The sequence below is a fragment of the Balaenoptera ricei genome, chromosome 13 (assembly GCF_028023285.1).
Source record: "Balaenoptera ricei isolate mBalRic1 chromosome 13, mBalRic1.hap2, whole genome shotgun sequence".
NCBI classification, from domain to species: Eukaryota; Metazoa; Chordata; class Mammalia; order Artiodactyla; family Balaenopteridae; genus Balaenoptera; species Balaenoptera ricei.
The window spans coordinates 84,216,035-84,234,907 of record NC_082651.1 but is presented as its reverse complement, the minus strand read 5'-3'; the positions used below and the strand labels follow the sequence as shown (position 1 = coordinate 84,234,907).

The window sequence follows — 18,873 nt, the reverse complement described above, 5'->3', positions numbered from 1 at the left end:
GCTCGCACTGGATGACCCCCGTCTGTGTAGGGGGCAGTGGGGGGAGGGCTCAGGGAGGCCCCCAGGAGGTTTGAAACGCCTGCAGGAGGCCAGCGGGCTCTGCCGAGCTCGCTCGCGGCAAGTCTGGTCTTTCAGGCTGTCCCTGTTTATCCCCTCACTGCAGGAGCAGCAGCCTGTGCCCTGAAGCCGGGACCCCGCCCAGTGCCCAGGGCCCCCTGGTGGCTGGTTCCAACCCTCCCAGGCACCCCCGACTACCTTGATAAGCCTTCTCCCGTTTCTTCTTTTCAGTGTCGATGTACTGCTCAGATGCCGCCTTGATCTTCTGGACCCAGGCCGTCCTGGAGGAGAAGCAGAGAGCGCCATCGGGCAGATTTCTCACACGTCTTACAGGTCCACCAGGAGCCCCAGAGCTCTGTGCTCGCTAACCTTGGCTTTGAGAAGTTCCCAATCATAGACTTCACAGTAATTCAACTGAAGGACTTGTTTGCTAATTGAGGATCAAGCTTGAGAATTTCTAGAAAGTTCTTGACGGCACCAGGCACTTGTCAGGTGCTGGGCGCACAGAGATGGAAGATGCAATGGCAGCTCAGCACGACAAATGACAGGTTCTATTGCACAGAGAGCTGTGCACACAGCGGAGGAGGAGCTACACCCAGAGGACAGAGGACACGTGGCTGGCCAGGCAGGGAGGGAGGAAGGCACCCATGCAGAGGGCAGTGGGGGAGGGCAGACAATCCGGCTGGAGTGCAGGGGTGGGACTGAGACCCAGAGGCACGGGACAGCCCCAGAGAGCAGGCGAAGGAGAACAGACTGTCCCTGAGGGATTGCAGTAGAAAGTGAGGTGTTGGCTCTCCCACTTCAGAAGATCCCGAGGAGAGGCTGGAAGCAGGGAAGTGTGTTAGAGGCGTTTGCGGTAACCTGGCACGTCTAAACCGAGGCCTGCCAGTGGGACTGTGGTGGAGGGGGGAATGAGTAGGGCGTGAGCACGGGCTGGAGGTGGGTTTACGGCGGAGGGAGAGGTCGGGCTTTCTCCTAGGCCCCAAGGCAGGTCACGCGTGGTCAGGACTGACCTCTCATTAACGTTGTCTGTCCGGAGGGTGTAGACCCGGTCAATGTGAGAAATGTGGAAGACAGGTTCATCGCTGGAAGGGTCTGTGGGCAGTTTCACCAAGGCTTCATTCAGGAAAATGGGCTGAAAGAATTAGGGCCAAAACACAGGCTGTGAAATGGGTCAGAACACTCCTCCCTCCCACATCCAGAGAACTGTCTGTTCTGAAGAGCCTTGTAGAGGGGTCCAGCTTCCAGAGTCCTTTACTTAGGAGAAAAGAAACTGCCTCTGTTTCGTGAAAGTAAATATCTAGGGTAGATCAGATGTTACTAAAGTGGGGACAGGAGCTCCGAGTGTCTGTGACAGCTCACGTGACAGGGTCTCTCCTCCAGGCACTGACACTTGACCCTTCGTGTCAGCCTTGGTTTTACGGAGAGACCCGATGCTGAACGTGGATGGAGGCAGGATCACACATCGTGTTTGCTGGGAAGGAAGCTGGAATCCAGCTGGTGGCTGTCAGAGGGCAGTGAAGGCCCAGCCACACTAGCCTTCTTCCCTGGGGAGTGACAAAGGAAGCGTGAGCCGTCTGGAGGCAGGTGGAGAGAGTCCCATGAGGACAGGAAAGGCTCAGGCTGGGAAGGAGGTCCTTAAAGGAAACACCTCGTTGTGCTCTTGATGCTACTGCCAGGAACGTTACACTTACCATTTTATACATTTTGAACTGAGCGTTGGACTTAGAGCTGAAAAGTTTCTCCGAGCCCGAGGAAACAGCAAACTGCTTGACCATGTAGGTGAGAAGCAGGAAGTCATTGAAGAGGAACCCGTGCAGCTCCTTGTTGCTCTTGGTCTTGTACAGCTTTCCGCTGTGCAGGAGCTTGCGGGGCCCCAGGCAGTTGGTGAGGGAGTTGAAAACAAGTTGCTTAAAGAGAAAGAAACTGTCACTTTGTAACTCCCAGCACCCCTGGCGAGGCCAGTGCCCTGGACCTGAGGGAGGTGCGGTAGACCCTTCTAGGTGGGAATGTGGCTGTAATCATTCACTTTTACACAAAAGATCCTTACATTTATTTCTCTTCAAAGTTCAGACTGGCACAGTGAAAATAATTACTTACAAAACCACAGAATACTGATTCTACCGGCTGAATTCAAAGAACTCAAAACACCTGTCTTTATGAGACAGGAAGATGACAACCCAAGAATGGGCAGGATGGTGCGTCTGCATGGGCTGAGCGGAGGCGTAGACTGTCTACACTAGGGGAAGGCACGACCCTGGTTCCCCACCCGGAGCCTGCCTGGCGGCATCCAGCTCAGCCCCACAGGCCTCACCTCCGCGAGACCTTCACACTGCACGTGAGTCTGGATCCACTCCAGTCGGTCTGAATTTTCCTTCTCCCGAACGCCTTCATTAACTTGCGAGCAGAGCTCCTCTGCCCGCTCGAGGGCCAGCTTCAGAGAGGAGTGGTCTACGTGATTTTCTGGGGTGTTCTCCAGAATCTGGAAGAGAGGGGGCTGCGTCATGTGGGATGTCTTACGTCTTCCACCTGCCCTGCCAGCTGGGTGCTGGGCGCTGGAAATACAATAGTGGGCGAGACAGTCGTTTACCCTTGAGAGGCTCAGGGCCCCTGAGTTCTCGGGGAGACAGGTGACTCAGTGACAAGAGGGTGGGCCAAGCGCTACGTGGACCAAGTGCCCTGTGGGTCTCTGGTGGCTCTCTAGCTGGGTCTGGGGATAGGCTGTATATGTAAGGGTGCCTCCCTACTTCCCCTGGTAACTTAAGCCATGTGCCTTTAGGGTGAACCCTCCAGTATAAACTGGCTGCACCTTTGAGAAGTATGTTAACTTGGTGAATAGCAACATTTCATTATATTTTTGGGGTCATTGATCCTTCTGAGAAATCTGCTGAAAGCAATGAATCCCCTGCCACGGAAAAAACACAATAAAACCATGTTGTCAGCATGTAGGAAAATGCATTCATTTCATTGGAAAGTGACTTCACACTAATGTTCCAAAGGTAAAGGGATAGAGGATGCAAATTTGTGTGGTCCCTCTGGAAATTAGCGGGCCCATCAGTAGACGACTCCTGTGCTTCATTTATAGTTCCAAAATGTGAAAAAGCTCTGAAAGCCTAAAGCTTTTTTCATTACTCATTTAGTGGCAAAACTTGACCTAAACTCTGAAGAGATGTACTTTTTAAGTCTACTTACAGTGATTATTCATGAATTTCACTGTAGGACTATTAATGTGTTGCTTATCGGTGCTGCCCAGGCTTTGTTGGGGTGTCATGTAATATACAGCATTTGAATTACATTCTGAATTCTGAAACACATCTGGCCCCAAATATTTCAGGTAAGGGACTGTGGATTAATGTGTATTAACAGGTCCATTTGGTATCAGAACTGTGACATTAGCTCTGTAACATAAGGTCTATATTGAGTTAACATGGCTTACAGACCAGAGATCAAGGCATCATCAATAAAAGCAACAGTCTTATATTATTTCTACTGTTTTCCTTTGTAAGATGATTAAAATTACCTCAATGATTACCTGTGGAATAATACTTTGAAAGCCTGCCTTCTCCTTAGAAGGCATATCAGCTCGAGAGGCCAACATTGTTTGTCTCAGAAAGATGAGTGGATTGTGGAGGGACTGTGTAGTCAGCCAGCTGAGGTAGGGTACAGCCAGGGGACAATGAGCTGTCTAGGACACTGAGTGGAGACTGCTGGGATGTCTAGGCTACACATTCAGCTGGTAGATGAATTCAGATCTCAGCAGGACGACTGGACCCCAAGGTCATACTAACTGTGGACTCCTTCCACAGCTGGAGACCTAGAGGCCGTTGCCCTGCCTAGACAACATACACTCATGACCCCGAGAGGCCAGGGAGCTTCCTGGGAAGGGGGAGGACAGGTAACCCAAATGACCCTGGATACCTCTTTTATTTGCCCACATCAATGTTTTATCCCTTCAGACTGCATGTGTGTCCATGGGCGCGTGCGCACACACACACACACGGTGCCTGGTCCATCAGACAGTGGAGTAGGACCATGGGGTGGGTGGCTGGTGTATTTGGAGGCTCCCTGACTATCAGCCTCTGTGAACCTCAAAGGGTCCTGCTTCTCCCAGCTGGGCACTCACACTTCTGATGAGGAGGGGGTAGCGGGTGATCCTCTGCATGGGCTTCAGCAGGAAGCTGGAAAGGGGCATTCCTTTACATCGAGGGTCAGATGCCAGCTTCTGCAAAATAATTGAGAGGCTTGTGAGGAAATCATAGCCTAAGGAAAACAAGGAAACATTGGCTATTCTCCTGACTTTGACCACCTTTTAGATTTCTAACTTCTTTTAAAAACTCAGGATCCAAAATGATACGTATCAGGTTAACAGCAGGAATATCCCACCTCATGTGCCAAAGCCAGCGGATGCTTTCAGTTCTTTCTTATGTGCGTTTGACAGCCTGTGCAATCCCTCCCTCCCATTGCTTCCGGAACCAGACTGTCTTCCCAGCCCACTGACCCTCTCAGTCTTCCTCACTCCTTTCCTCTCCTCTGCCCAAGATCCCACACGATTGAGCCCCACAGTGTGACCCAGACCAGCTGTGGAGCTCTACACTTGCCAAATTACTCTCCGTCTCACCTGGATGTCCCAAAGGCACCTCAATACCCCAACATACCCCCAAGTGAAGTCCTCGTTTTCCCTCATAAAAGCATCCTCTTCTACCCCTATTCCTTCCAGAGTTGGTAGCACCATTCTTCACGCACTCACCTTCCCCCACACATACCTAGGAGTTACCACTGATGCCAGTCTGTCTTCTAAGTAGCTCTTGATCTCCCCCATCTCTGCCTGCTCATCACCCTGCTTCATTCATAACAATACATTTACTGAGCACCTGCTATGAGCCAGGCTCACAATGTCCCTTCTACTCTTCCTTCACTTGGCTAATTCATATTCATCTCTGAAGACTCAGATTAGCCTCCTCCAGTCCAGGCTCTCCCCTTCTTCACGCCTCCCCTCCTTTTCAGTGATCCTTCTCAAGCCCCCAAGGCTTCCTTTATCATCGTGCCACATCTGGACTGGGTAACACAGGTAGAGGCATCACATATGAGGTGTCTCCATAACTCCCACCCAGACTGTTAACTCCAGGATGCCAAGGACCACATTTATTTGCTTCTGCTCCTAGGACTAGTACAGGACCTAACAGAGTAGCTAGTACTCTAGTATGATCATTTTAATGACTGAAAAATAATACATTTACTATAATTTACCTAATCATTTCCCACTATGGGATATTAAAATTACCCCCTCCTTTTGTTTTTGGATATATATATGTTTCTAAGATAAGCATCTTCATGGTATTTATTTCTATATTTTCTGAGTCTTTTTAAAAAGTGACATTTTAGAACACAGCTTGTTAGATCTGCTTTTTAATGTAATCAACACCACGCCTTTCATTATGAGACTAAACACTTTTTATTTTTGCTATTGTTACAACTGTGGTGATACTGACGTCCTATTTACATCCTATTTTTTTAATTCCTATTTTTATCACTATTTGAAAAAATTTTTAATCTTTTACTATGCTTTAGAAGGTAAATGTCCTATATTTAATACTACTATTATTTTAAAACGTTCACATATACTCATAATTCCACATTTATCTAATTATTCTGATTAATGTTTGTTTCTGTGATCTTGGTTTCTTTCTATGTTTCTTCTAGTTCATTTCTAGGCAACACCTTGCCTCCCACCAATTGAAGGGCTCTGTCCTCAGTGCCTTATACTGAACCATTTTTACATCCCTGATATCATCATAAGATAAATAAATAAAATTAGCATTTATTGAATGCTTACTATGTGCTGGTCTCTGTGTTAAAGTACTTTAAAAGTATTATCTGATTATCTCCAGGTGAAAGATGAGGGGACTTAAGGCACCAAATGTTAAGAAACTTGTCCTGGTCACACAGTGGACCATGATGGGGCTGGAATTTCAGCCCGAGCAGTCCAATTCTGAAGGCTGTCTTGTTCTGAGCATGAAACTGTGTTGCCTCCTGGAATTGATCCTATTTGGTTATGACAGACTCTTCTTTTCATGTAATGCTTAATTTTATTCACTGTTATTTTAATTAAGATTTTAACAACTATATTTATAAAAGATATTCAGTTATAACTTTTTTTTTCATTTTTGTAATTAAACACAAATAAAAAAACAGGCCTTGGGGTTAGAGTCACTTTTGTCTTATATAATGAATTAGGTAGGCTTTCTATTTTTTTCTGGGATCTGTAACAGTTTATATAAAATGGAATAATCTATTCCTTTATTGTTGTAAAGAATTCACCATTAAATCCATCAAGTGAAACTAGCTCCTCTTTTGGGGTAGGTTACTCAGTTTTTTCCCTTGTTTAATATTATCTTCAGATTTTCTATTCTTTTTTTAAACATCTTTATTGGAGTGTAGTTAACTTTAAAATGTTGTGTTAGTTTCTGCTGTATAACAAAGTGAATCAGCTATATGTATACATATATCCCCATATCTCCTCCCTCTTGTGTCTCCCTCCCACCCTCCCTATCCCAGCCCTCTAGGTGGTCACAGAGCACCGAGCTGATCTCCCTGTGCTATGCAGCTGCTTCCCACTAACTCTCTATTTTACATTTGGTAGTGTATATATGTCCATGCCACTCACTTCGTCCCAGCTTCCCCTTCCCCCTCCCATGTCCTCAAGTCCATTCTCTACGTCTGTGTCTTTATTCCTGTCCTGCCCCTAGGTTCATCAGAACCATTTCTGTTTTTTTAGATTTCATATTATGTGTTAGCATACGGTATTTGTTTTTCTGACTTACTTCACTCTGTATGACAGACTCTAGGTCCATCCATCTCACCACAAATAGCTCAATTGCATTTTTTTATGGCTGAGTAATATTCCATTGTATATATGTACCACATCTTCTTTTTTTTTTTTTTTTAAATTCACGTTCTTTTATTTATTTATTTATTTTTATTTATGACTGTGTTGAGTCTTCGTTTCTGTGCGAGGGCTTTCTCTAGTTGCAGCAAGTGGGGACCACTCTTCATCGCGGTGCGCGGGCCTCTCACCATCGCGGCCTCTCTTGTCGCGGAGCACAGGCTCCAGGCGCGCAGGCTCAGTAATTGTGGCTCACGGGCCCAGTTGCTCCGTGGCATGTGGGATCTTCCCAGACCAGGGCTCGAACCCATGTCCCCTGCATTGGCAGGCAGATTCTCAACCACTGCGCCACCAGGGAAGCCCCTGTACCACATCTTCTTTATCCATTCATCTGTTGATGGACACTTAGGTTGCTTCCATGTCCTGGCTATTGTAAATAGTGCTGCACAATAGACATTGTGGTACATGTCTCTTTCTGAATTATGGTTTTCTCAGGGTATATGCCCAGTAGTGGGATTGCTGGGTCATATGGTAATTTTATTTTTAGTTTTTTAAGGAACCTCCATACTGTTCTCCATAGTGGCTGTATCAATTTACATTCCCACCAACAGTGCAAGAGGGTTCCCTTTTCTCCACACCCTCTCCAGCATTTATTGTTTGTAGATTTTTTGTTGATGGCCATTCTGACCGGTGTGAGGTGATATCTCATTGTAGTTTTGATTTGCATTTCTCTAATGATTAGTGATGTTGAGCATCTTTTCATGTGTTTGTTGGCAATCTGTATATCTTCTTTGGAGAAATGTCTCTTTAGGTCTTCTGCCCGTTTTTGGATTGGGTTGTTTGTTTTTTTGATATTGAGCTCCATGAGCTGCTTGTATATTTTGGAGATTAATCTTTTGTCAGTTGCTTTGTTTGCAAATATTTTCTCCCATTCTGAGGGTTGTCTTTTCGTCTTCTTTGTGGTTTCCTTTGCTGTGCAAAAGCTTTTAAATTTAATTAGGTCCCATTTGTTTATTTTTATTTCCATTTCTCTAGGAGGTGGGTCAAAAAGGATCTTGCTGTGATTTATGTCATAAAGTGCTCTGCCTATGTTTTCCTCTAAGAGTTTTATAGTGTTTAGCCTTACATTTAGGTCTTTAATCCATTTTGAGTTTATTTTTGTGTATGATGTTAGGAAGTGTTCTAATTTCATTCTTTTACATGGAGCTGTCCAGTTTTTCCAGCACCACTTATTGAAGAGGCTGTCTTTTCTCCATTGTATATTCCTGCCTCCTTTATCAAAGATAAGGTGACCATATGTGCGTGGGTTTATCTCTGGGCTTTCTATCCTGTTCCATTAATCTATATTTCTGTTTTTGTGCCAGTACCATACTGTCTTGATTACTGTAGCTTTGTAGTATAGTCTGAAGTCAGAGAGCCTGATTCCTCCAGCTCCGTTTTTCTTTCTCAAGATTGCTTTGACTATTCGGGGTCTTTTGTGTTTCCATACAAATCGTGAAATTTTTTGTTCTAGTTCTGTGAAAAATGGCACTGGTAATTTGATAGGGATTGCACTGAATCTGTAGATTGCTTTGGGTAGTAGAGTCATTTTCACAATATTGATTCTTCCAATCCAAGAACATGGTATATCTCTCCATCTGTTGGTATGATCTTTAATTTCTTTCATCAGTGTCTTATAGTTTTCTGCATACAGGTCTTTTGTCTCCCTAGGTAGGTTTATTCCTAGATATTTTACTCTTTTTGTTGCACTGGTAAATGGGAGTGTTTCCTTAATTTCTCTTTCAGATTTTTCATCATTAGTGTATAGGAATGCAAGAGATTTCTGTGCATTAATTTTGTATCCTGCTACTTTACCAAATTCATTGATTAGCTCTAGTAGTTTTCTGGTAGAATCTTTAGGATTCTCTATGTATAGTATCATGTCATCTGCAAACAGTGACAGCTTTACTTCTTCTTTTCCAATTTGGATTCCTTTTATTTCTTTTTCTTCTCTGATTGCTGTGGCTAAAACTTCCAAAACTATGTTGAATAATAGTGATGAGAGTGGACATCCTTGTCTTGTTCCTGATCTTAGAGGAAATGGTTTCAGTTTTTCATCATTGAGAACAATGTTGGCTGTGGGTCTGTCATATATGGCTTTTATTATGTTGAGGTAGGTTGCCTCTATGCCTACTTTCTGGAGAATTTTTATCATAAATGGGTGTTGAATTTTGTCAAAAGCTTTTCTGCATCTATTGAAATTACCATATGGTTTTTATCCTTCAATTTGTGAATATGATGTATCACAATGACTGATTGGCATATACTGAAGAATCCTTGCATTCCTGGGATAAACCCCACTTGATCATGGTGTATGATCCTTTTAATGTGCTGTTGGATTCTGTTTGCTAGTATTTTGTTGAGGATTTTTGCATCTATGTTCATCAGTGATATTGGCCTGTAGTTTTTTTTTGTGTGTGTGACATCTCTGTCTGGTTTTGGTATCAGGGTGATGGTGGCCTCATAGAATGAATTTGGGAGTGTTCCTCCCTCTGCTATATTTTGGAAGAGTTTGAGAAGGATAGGTGTTAGCTCTTCTCTAAATGTTTGATAGAATTCACCTGTGAAGCCATCTGGTCCTGGGCTTTTTGTTTGTTGGAATATTTTTAATCACAGTTTCAATTTCAGTGCTTGTGATTGGTCTGTTTATATTTTCTATTTCTTCCTGGGTCAGTCTCGGAAGGTTGTGCTTTTCTAAGAATTTGTCCATTTTTTCCAGGTTGTCCATTTTATTGGCATATAGTTGCTTGTAGTAATCTCTCATGATCCTTTGTATTTCTGCAGTGTCAGTTGTTACTTCTTTTTAATTTCTAATTCTGTTGATTTGAGTCTTCTCCCTTTTTTTTGTTGATGAGTCTGGCTAATGGTTTATCAATTTTGTTTATCTTCCCAAAGAACCAGCTTTTAGTTTTATTGATATTTGCTACTGTTTCCTTCATTTCTTTTTCATTGATTTCTGATCTGAGCTTTATGATTTCTTTCCTTCTGCTAACTTTGGGGTTTTTTTTTTGTTGTTCTTCTTCCTTTCTCTAATTGCTTTAGGTGTAAGGTTAGGTTGTTTATTTGAGATTTTTCTTTTTTCTTGAGGTAGGATTGCTATAAACTTCCCTCTTAGAACTGCTTTTGCTGCATCCCATAGGTTTTGGGTCATCGAGTTTTCACTGTCACTTGTTTCTAGGTAATTTTTTTTTTTGAAGTAAAGAAAAAGGTGGAATTTAATCTTTATTTACAGGACACTGCAAGGTATGAAATTCCACATAGAAATAAGAAGCCCATTGAGAGGAGAAGCTTCATACAGTATGTACAGTTTGGAACTGTTCAAGTATAGTTTCTTTGTAAAAAGTGCTACAATAACAAACCACATGTAAAAAGAGTTCTTAGTAGAGAAACAGTAAGACAAACTTCTACCAAACATAGTATACAACAAACAACTTTATGCCTCAGAGGTACAATCTAAAAGCTGAAGGCCCCAGCAGTGCCATCCTGAACTTGGAATGTATACCCTTCAGAGGTAGTTTCCAGCACAACATTTTGATCTTCCTCTTCTTCCACAGAGAAATACTTCTCAATCAAGTTTAATGAAGCTTTGTACACAGACTCATTTTCATGGTTTTGTAGAGCTTCAATTTTGTCCAAACCTCCACATTCTTCAATCATTATACTAAGTTTCTCAGTTTCACCTAGTTTCTCAGCAGCCTGAAAGATATCTGAAATGGCAGCCAGAATAACCCGAATAATTTTGGTGTCTTTTGCAGTTAGGAGGTTCATCAATGGTTCTATTATGCCACAATGAACAAGGTATACGATCTGCTCAACTGTTCCGCCACTTGTATAGTTGGTCACAGCCCATACAGCTTCCTTTTGTGTCTTAAAGTCTGTCTTAGAGAGAACGCCAACAAGGAATGGGACTAATCCATGATTTACGACTTGTTATATCTTGTCCGGGCGGGCAGCCGTGATGTTTGACATTGTCCACGTAGCTTCCTTCTGAATATTAGTTTTGGAGTTTGTTAGCAGGCTGGGAAAGATGGCAAGTGCTCCTGCATCCATTACAATCTGAGTCTGTTCATCTGTCCCAGTGACAATATTCCCTATGGCTCTTAGCATGGGAATCACAATTAGCAATTCAGTAGCTCCTAAAAGCTTCAAAAGTTGGGGTACAACCCCAGTTTTCACAACCATTTCAATTCATTCATTTGGACCACTGGTAAGGTAGGAAATAGCCCAGCAGGTATCAGCTAAAACTTCTGGATCATCGTGATGCAGGAGACGAACTAAAGTAGGAAGAATTTGCTCAACAGCGTCTAAGGGGGGGTGCGGGATTCTTGTTGCGACAAAGATTTGAAAGTGTCCAGGTAAGATTACGTAAGTAACCACATGCTAAAGATGACGTATCAGGAACTGCCAAAAGTGCCAAGAGCGGGTCAACTGCACCATACTTAATAACCAAGTCTCGGAAAACTGAGCCATCACCTGCAATGTTTCCTAGAGCCCATACAGCTTGTTCACTGATGTGAGCATGGGGAGATGCCAACAGAGAAATGAATGCTGGGATAGCACCTCCATCTACCACAGCCTTGGTCTGTTTTGATGTCCCGGAAGCAATGTTAGTGAGGGCCCAAGCAGATTCAAACTGAATGGGACTACAGTCAGTTCTGCCCAAGAAGGACACAGTTTTGGAATCAAACCAGCCCAGATTATGCTGTCTATGGGGGGCTGTTTTTCCCTAGAAAGCAGTTTCCTAGCAGCTTGAGTAGCTTAGAGCTGGCTTTCCAAATTGTTGCTATTTATGCCTTTGACAATGTCATCAACAGACCAATTTACAGCGCCCTGATTGTTGTGGTTCTCCTGCAGTGGAGAAGCAGCATCATCTGGAAAAGAGCTGACATTTCTCCTTTTCAGCATCTAGTCATCCTTCTTAGCTTTCTGGAACTCCACATTAACCTCTATGCAGTGCTGCCTCATTTCTGTACTGTCTTTCCCCTTGTTTCTGAATCTGTTAAGGCGGGCAGCTGGTGAATTAGCATTCTCATTGGTGGACATGGTTATGAGACAAAGGGAGAAAGCTACACAGCTGGCTCAAGCTTCCACAGGAAGTGGTGTGGGGCACACAGGCTGAGGATCAGCTGCCCTCAAAATGTCCACCACGGTCAGCCTGAGGACAGTGTCTCTAGGTAGTTTTTGATTTCCTCTTTGATTTCTTCAGTGATCTCTTGGTTATTTAGTAGTGTATTGTTTAGCCTCCATGTGTTTGTATTTTTTACAGTTTTTTTTTCCTGTAATTGATATCTAGTCTCATAACGTTGTGGTTGGGAAAGATACTTGATACAATTTCAATTTTCTTAAATTTACTAAGGCTTGATTTGTGACCCAAGATATGATCTATCCTGGAGAATGTTCCATGAGCACTTGAGAAGAAAGTGTATTCTGTTGTTTTTGGATAGAATGTCCTATAAATATCAATTAAGTCCATCTTGTCTAATGTGTCATTTAAACTTTGTGTTTCCTTATTTATTTTCATTTTGGATGATCTGTCCATTGGTGAAAGTGGGGTGTTAAAGTCCCCTACTATTATTGTGTTACTGTCGATTTCCCCTTTTATGGCTGTTAGCATTTGCCTTATGTATTGAGGTGCTCCTATGTTGGGTGCATAAATATTTACAATTGTTATATCTTCTTCTTGGATTGATCCCTTGATCATTATGTAGTGTCCTTCTTTGTCTCTTGTAATATAGTTTTTATTTTAAAGTCTATTTTATCTGATATGAGTACTGCTACTCCAGCTTTCTTTTGATTTCCATTTGCATGGAATATCTTTTTCCATCTCATCACTTTCAGTCTGTATGCATCCCTAGGTCTGAAGTGGGTCTCTTGTAGACAGCATATATATGGGTCTTGTTTTTGTATCCATTCAGCCAGTCTATGTCTTTTGGTTGGAGCATTTAATCCATTTACATTTAACATCATTATCGATATGTATGTTCCTATTACCATTTTCTTAATTGTTTTGGGTTTGTTTTTGTAGGTCTTTTCCTTCTCTTGTGTTTCCTCCCTAGAGAAGTTCCTTTAGCATTTGTTGTAAAGCTGGTTTGGTGGTGCCTAATTCTCTTAACTTTTGCTTGTCTGTAAACGTTTTAATTTCTCTGTCGAATCTGAATGAGATCCTTACTGGGTAGAATAATCTTGGTTGTAGGTTTTTCCCTTTCATCACTTTAAATATGTCCTGCTGCTCCCTTCTGGCTTGCAGAGTTTCTGCTGAAAGATCAGCTGTTAACCTTATGGGGATTCCCTTGTATGTTATTTGTTGCTTTTCCCTTGCTGCTTTTAATATTTTTTCTTTGTATTTAAGTTTTGATAGTTTGATTAATATGTGTCTTGGCGTGTTTCTCCTTGGACTTATCCTGTATGGGACTCTCTGCGCTTCCTGGACTTGACTATTTCCTTTCCCATGTTAGGGAAGTTTTTGACTATAATCTCTTCAAATATTTTCTCAGACTCTTTCTTTTTCTCCTCTTCTTCTGGGACCCCTATAATTTGAATGTTGGTGCGTTTAATGTTGTCCCAGAGGTCTCTGAGACTGTCCTCAATTCTTTTCATTCTTTTTTCTTTATTCTGCTCTGCGGTAGTTATTTCCACTATTTTATCTTCCAGGTCCCTTATCCGTTCTTCTGCCTCAGTTATTCAGCTACTGATTCCGTCTAGAGAATTTTTAATTTCACTTATTGTGTTGTTCATCATTGTTTGTTTGCTCTTTAGTTCTCCTAGGTCCTTGTTAAACGTTTCTTGTATTTTCTCCATTCTATTTCCAAGATTTTGTATCATCTTTACTATCATTACCCTGAATTCTTTATCAGGTGGACTATTTCCTCTTCATTTGTTTGGTCTGGTGGGTTTTTACCTTGCTCCTTCATCTGCTGCATATTTCTCTGGCTTCTCATTTTGTGTAACTTATGACCCCTTTAGGGTCTCCTTTTCACAGGCTGCAGGTTCGTTGTTCCTGTTGTTTTTGGTGTCTGCCCCCAGTGGGTGAGGTTGGGTCAGTGGCTTGTGTAGGCTTCCTGATGGAGGGGACTGGTGCCTGTGTTCTGGTAGGTGGGCCTGAATCTTGTCTTTCTGGTGGGTGGGGCTGCATGTGGCAGTGTGTTTTGCGGTGTCTGTGAACTTAGAATGATTTTAGGCAGCCTCTCTGCTAATGGGTGGGGCTGTGTTCCTGTCTTGCTAGTTGTTTGGCATGGGGCGTCCAGCACTGGAGCTTGCTGGCTGTTGAGTGGAGCTGGGTCTTAGCGTTGAGACGAAGATCTTTGGGAGAGCTCTCGCCAACTGATATTACTTGGGGCTGAGAGGTCTTTGGTGGTACAATGTCCTGAACTCGGCTCTCCCACCTTGGAGGCTCAGGCCTGACACCAGGCCAGAGCACCAAGACCCTGTCAGCCACACAGGAGGTTAATTAACTGTGTGTATACTACATCTTCTACCAAAACTGCTGTTTCATGAAGAGGCCTCCTAGAATCACCTAGAAAAAACCACCTATGTTTTCTTAAAGGAGTTTTATGGTTTCAGGTCTATGTTCAAGTCTTTAATCTGTAAGCAAAAACATCATACTCTGCAATTCTGCTGCAAAGCTTATAGACTTCCCTGTACTTCTTCCACTACTTGGAGTGGCAGTAGACATTGGGCTGGTTGCAGTATTATTCATCTGTGGCTTAAATGGACAGGTCACTTGCTGGCTTTATTCCAGATAGCTCATCTCTGCTCTAAGAATACTTGTAGACCTGGCTGCATGTCCCGCATAGAGAATGTGTGGGTAGAGTTGGTGCGGTTTCTGCGGCGGTGGCCCGGGACATGCTTGGAAAGGGGCGGGTGGGGGCCTGAGAGTGTCTAAAGGGAAAGGGTGGCTGGGCGCGGACGGTGGGGGCAAGATGGCACGAGCCTGACTCTCTCTAGATTTTCTATTCTTATTGAACCAGTTTTCAAACTTTAATAGAAAACTATAAGTTTTGTTAATGTTTTCAGATTTATTAGCATATATTTTGAATTACATACACTTTTAAGAAATAACTTTGTATCTATTCTTGTTTTTACTTGTGTTTTTTTTTCTCTTTTTCTATTAGATTTAGTGGAGTTATATTTTATCAGTTCTTTTCACTGTACCTGTTTGCAGACAGACTGATATCATTTGTGCTTTTATCTTTATTACTTCCTCTATTTTCCTCTTAGAATTTTATCCTTTGCCTATATATCTTATATTTTATGCTTATTTTTCCATTCTTTTCTGATAATAAAAATATTAAAATTATGCATTTTCCCATAAAGTACTACTGGGGCTGTATAATATATCCCACTATGAAGCACTTCACAACAACAACAAAAAAAATGCAAAAAAAAACCAAGAAAACAGATTTTTCTTTCATTTCCCTCACCATTTTAACATGTGTAGTAATAGTTTCTATTACTGAACAGCATCAATAAAAATGACTTATCAAAATGTGATTTTCTATTATGATATAACCAGACATATGAAGCTCATGGCTGTATATACCACTCTAAGGTTGTTGCCGACTCATTATATTATATACAGTGAATATATACACAGTGTACTTTCTGAGTACAGTTCTAGCGTTACTTCTCCTTACCAGCTGCTTGTTTTTAATTTATGACCATGGCATCATGGAACCAATTGTTTTCTGTCTGCTCATTGGTTTCTGGAAGGTTTTATGACAGCTGCGTACACTTCTTGTATATGTATAGGATCACAGATGCGCTTTTTATTTGTTATCCTAATTCCTGGTGTCACCATTTTTTTTCCTACTCTCATTTCCTTTTGTCCCATTTTATTCATACACTTTTTTTTTTGGCCGCACCATGCAGCTTGTGGGATCTCTGTTCCCCGATCAGGGATTGAACCCGGGCCACGGCAGTGAAAGCACCAAATCCTAACCACTGGACCACCAGGGAACTCCCCATCCACTTATTTTAAATTTTATTTTATCTTGTTGCATTTTATACGTTTAAGTAAGCTATTTTATACTCCTTCTGGAATAAGATGGGTATAAAATAAATACAGTTTACAAAATTAAGAAAGTGACATTCTGGACTTTTTGGAGTATAAAGTAGCTGATTTATGTAAGTAGGCTTAAAAAAACACTCTGCTATTTAAGATGGGCAAAATCATGGTCCCAGTGCCAAGAAAAATCAATTCAACATGAAAGGCAACTCAAAGCAATCAGAAAGTTCTTTGCCATATTTGTGTTTCCTTTGGAAGGTGATGGAGATGGCCTTTTCCACTGCTGAGATTCCCCACCATGCCGCCATACACCCCTGCCTCCTGGCTCAGAACAAGGCTGGCCTGCCTACATTCCCAGAATGGAGTTACCTTTAAAAATTCTTTGAAGTCTGCATGTTCATCTGTCTTCTGCTGTAACAGAGCTGCTCCATTCAGCTGACAGCTGCAGAACCGGATGTAAGCCTGCATGTGGGACAGCTCAGCTGCCAGGATGTCCCCAATCATCTGCACGGGCATCTTCTCACCCCCGGTCTTCTTCCGTACTCGCAAGGCCCTGCAACCAACACACACTCTCACTTCCCATTTCTAACTGAATGTGCTTTGCAAATGAAGGATGAATACCTTGCGAGACTAATGGTAATGACAACCAGTGAGTTACCTAAAAATCTCTGGCACCATGAGGGAAAAGTCAGGAGGAGGAGGCAGCAAGGGCCTAAAGCCCTGCCTACCCAGCCAACCTGGGTGAGCTGCTAGAAAGAAGAAGAAGAAAATGAAGTCTGCGCACTTGGGTGTTCCTAGGTCTTTGGAATTGTTTTGGATTCAGCTTAGTTTCCTAGCAAAGTTTCTTTTGAAAATTTTCTAACTTGTTTTCAGCTGAAGCAAGAAGAAAGAAATTTCCACCCTCTGTAAGGGAAAAAGGGGAGCAGGAGCCCACAGAGGCCAGGTGTGGAGGCGGCATCGTTCCCAGAGAGCTGCTGAGCCCCAAGGAGGGCGGAGAGGCAGCAAGCGCTGGGACTGCTCATGCCTCCCCACAGGAGCCTGTCCTCATGGGTGTAAGGGACAGAAAATCACCGAAGGGAATGGAATTTCACTCTGGACTTAGGAGAGTGCCAGACCAGCCAGTTATGTCTAGGCCATGAGCTGCAGCTTCTCTCCTGACTCTGTCTGATGCAGAGTCAAGTATATTTTGGAACCATATGTTGACATATTGTTTGTTTAATGATTTAAGTTTTCCTTTGCTTAATCAAATATTTTCTTTGTTATATTTCTTTACTTCAATAATTATGCATTTCAGAGTTAGAGAGCATTTCATAAAATGATAATAAAATTAAAAGCCTGAGGCAGGGACTTCCCTGGTGGCACAGTGGTTAAGAATCCACCTGCCAGTGCAGGGGACATGGGTTCGAGCCCTAGTCTGGGAAGATCCCACATGCCGTGGAGCAACTAAGCCCATGTGCCACAACTACTGAGCCTGTGCTCTAGAGCCCGCGAGCCACAACTATTAAGCCTGTGTGCTGCAACTACTGAAGCCCGTGCACCGAGAGCCCAGGCTCTGCAGCAGGAGAAGCCACTGAAATGAGAAGCCTGCACACCGCAATGAAGAGTAGCCCCTGCTCACTGCAACTAGAGAAAGCCCGCATACAGCAACGAAGACCCAACGCAGCCAAAAATAAAATAAATAAAATAAATAAATTTATATATATAAAAAAAAAGCCTGAGGGAACAGAAAACAGTGAAAGTTCTTTGCTAAGCAGCCCTGGCTGCAGAGAGTTAGGTGTGAGTCTCAGCCCTGGGGCTGGGGGCGTCCGCTGCAACGACAGGAGATGCTCACGACTCACTTCAGCAGCTTCGTGTTAGACATGATGAGCTCCTTCCAGTTCACAAAGATCAAGGCCATTTCTCCTTCAGTGAGAAAACCTGGTTCTGCCATTCGTTTCTGAAAAACCTAATTCAGAACACAAGGGAAAGAAGACAGCTTAATTAAGTGCAGTACACACAGCCTGTGTGGTCTAAATAAAACATTATCTTCATACACTAAAACTAGGAAGATCATGGCACTTTTAAATAAACATATTGTGACTGTTAAATTTTAAATTGCAAAATTTCCCTACTTTTTGCTCTTTCGTCTCCTATCAGGGCTGATTCTAAGGACTGAATCCAGCAGTCTCATCAAGAGGAGGAGATTCTCATACCTACCTCCTCAGGGTGTTATACAGGCTAAATAAACCGTGGGCATAAAGCACCCACACGCTGGAAGAGCCTGCAGCACTGAGGGAGCATGACCGTGGTCAGGCGGAGCACCTCAGGGGTCTGGAGGCAGTTGGTGAGAAGTGCACCAGAAGAAAGAGTCATGCCTTCTCCTATCCTCAAGACTGGCCACCAAGCACTTGTGGATTTCAGAGGTTAAATGATAACACTTTGGTAATCCATAGCACTTAAGGTTTCACAAAGCTCTGATATGCACATACATGCATATGCTGGTGTGTGTGTACATGCACACGTGTGGGTGTACATGCACATGTGTGTGTGTGTGGGTTTCTCAATTAACTTCATAGATGATGTAGGTCATGCTGAGTCAGGTATTATTATTCCCAATTGACCCACGAAGAAATAAAAGCTGAGAGAGTAATTTGCTCAAGGTCACAAAGCTAGGATGTGGAGGAGCCAGAACTAAAACAACTTTTTGATTCTAAGTTCAAGTTTCCACTAAACAACTAGGGAATGACTTCAAAAGCCTTACGGAAATGGTGAAGTCATCTGAGACAACTCTTCTCACGTGAAATCTCTCCAAAATACACATGACGTTACCCTCCATTGAAACTGTTCTAAATTAATGTTTACTGCATTGAGTTGAACCTGGATTCAAAGAACTCAGATAAAAGTGCCTCTA

The 18,873-nt window shown here is 42.9% G+C and overlaps 1 protein-coding gene and 1 pseudogene across 6 annotated transcripts in view; both read right to left on the bottom strand.

The window, feature by feature from the left end:
• Positions 1-18,873, bottom strand: part of ITSN2 (intersectin 2) — a 164,364-nt gene that overhangs the window by 4,454 nt on the left and 141,037 nt on the right. For 5 of the 6 annotated variants that reach the window (XM_059893512.1, XM_059893515.1, XM_059893513.1 and 2 more), the window contains 7 exons: positions 17,822-17,928; positions 16,353-16,536; positions 4,181-4,279; positions 2,372-2,539; positions 1,752-1,967; positions 1,071-1,192; positions 256-338 (listed from right to left, as the gene is read on the bottom strand). In XM_059893512.1, the coding sequence (XP_059749495.1) occupies positions 256-338; positions 1,071-1,192; positions 1,752-1,967; positions 2,372-2,539; positions 4,181-4,279; positions 16,353-16,536; positions 17,822-17,928 (979 nt within the window). Of the gene's footprint in view, positions 1-255; positions 647-1,070; positions 1,193-1,751; positions 1,968-2,371; positions 2,540-4,180; positions 4,280-16,352; positions 16,537-17,821; positions 17,929-18,873 lie in introns of those variants that run through there. The other variant, XM_059893516.1, reaches the window with a different exon arrangement.
• On the bottom strand, positions 10,433-12,022 carry LOC132377059 (importin subunit alpha-1-like; annotated as a pseudogene).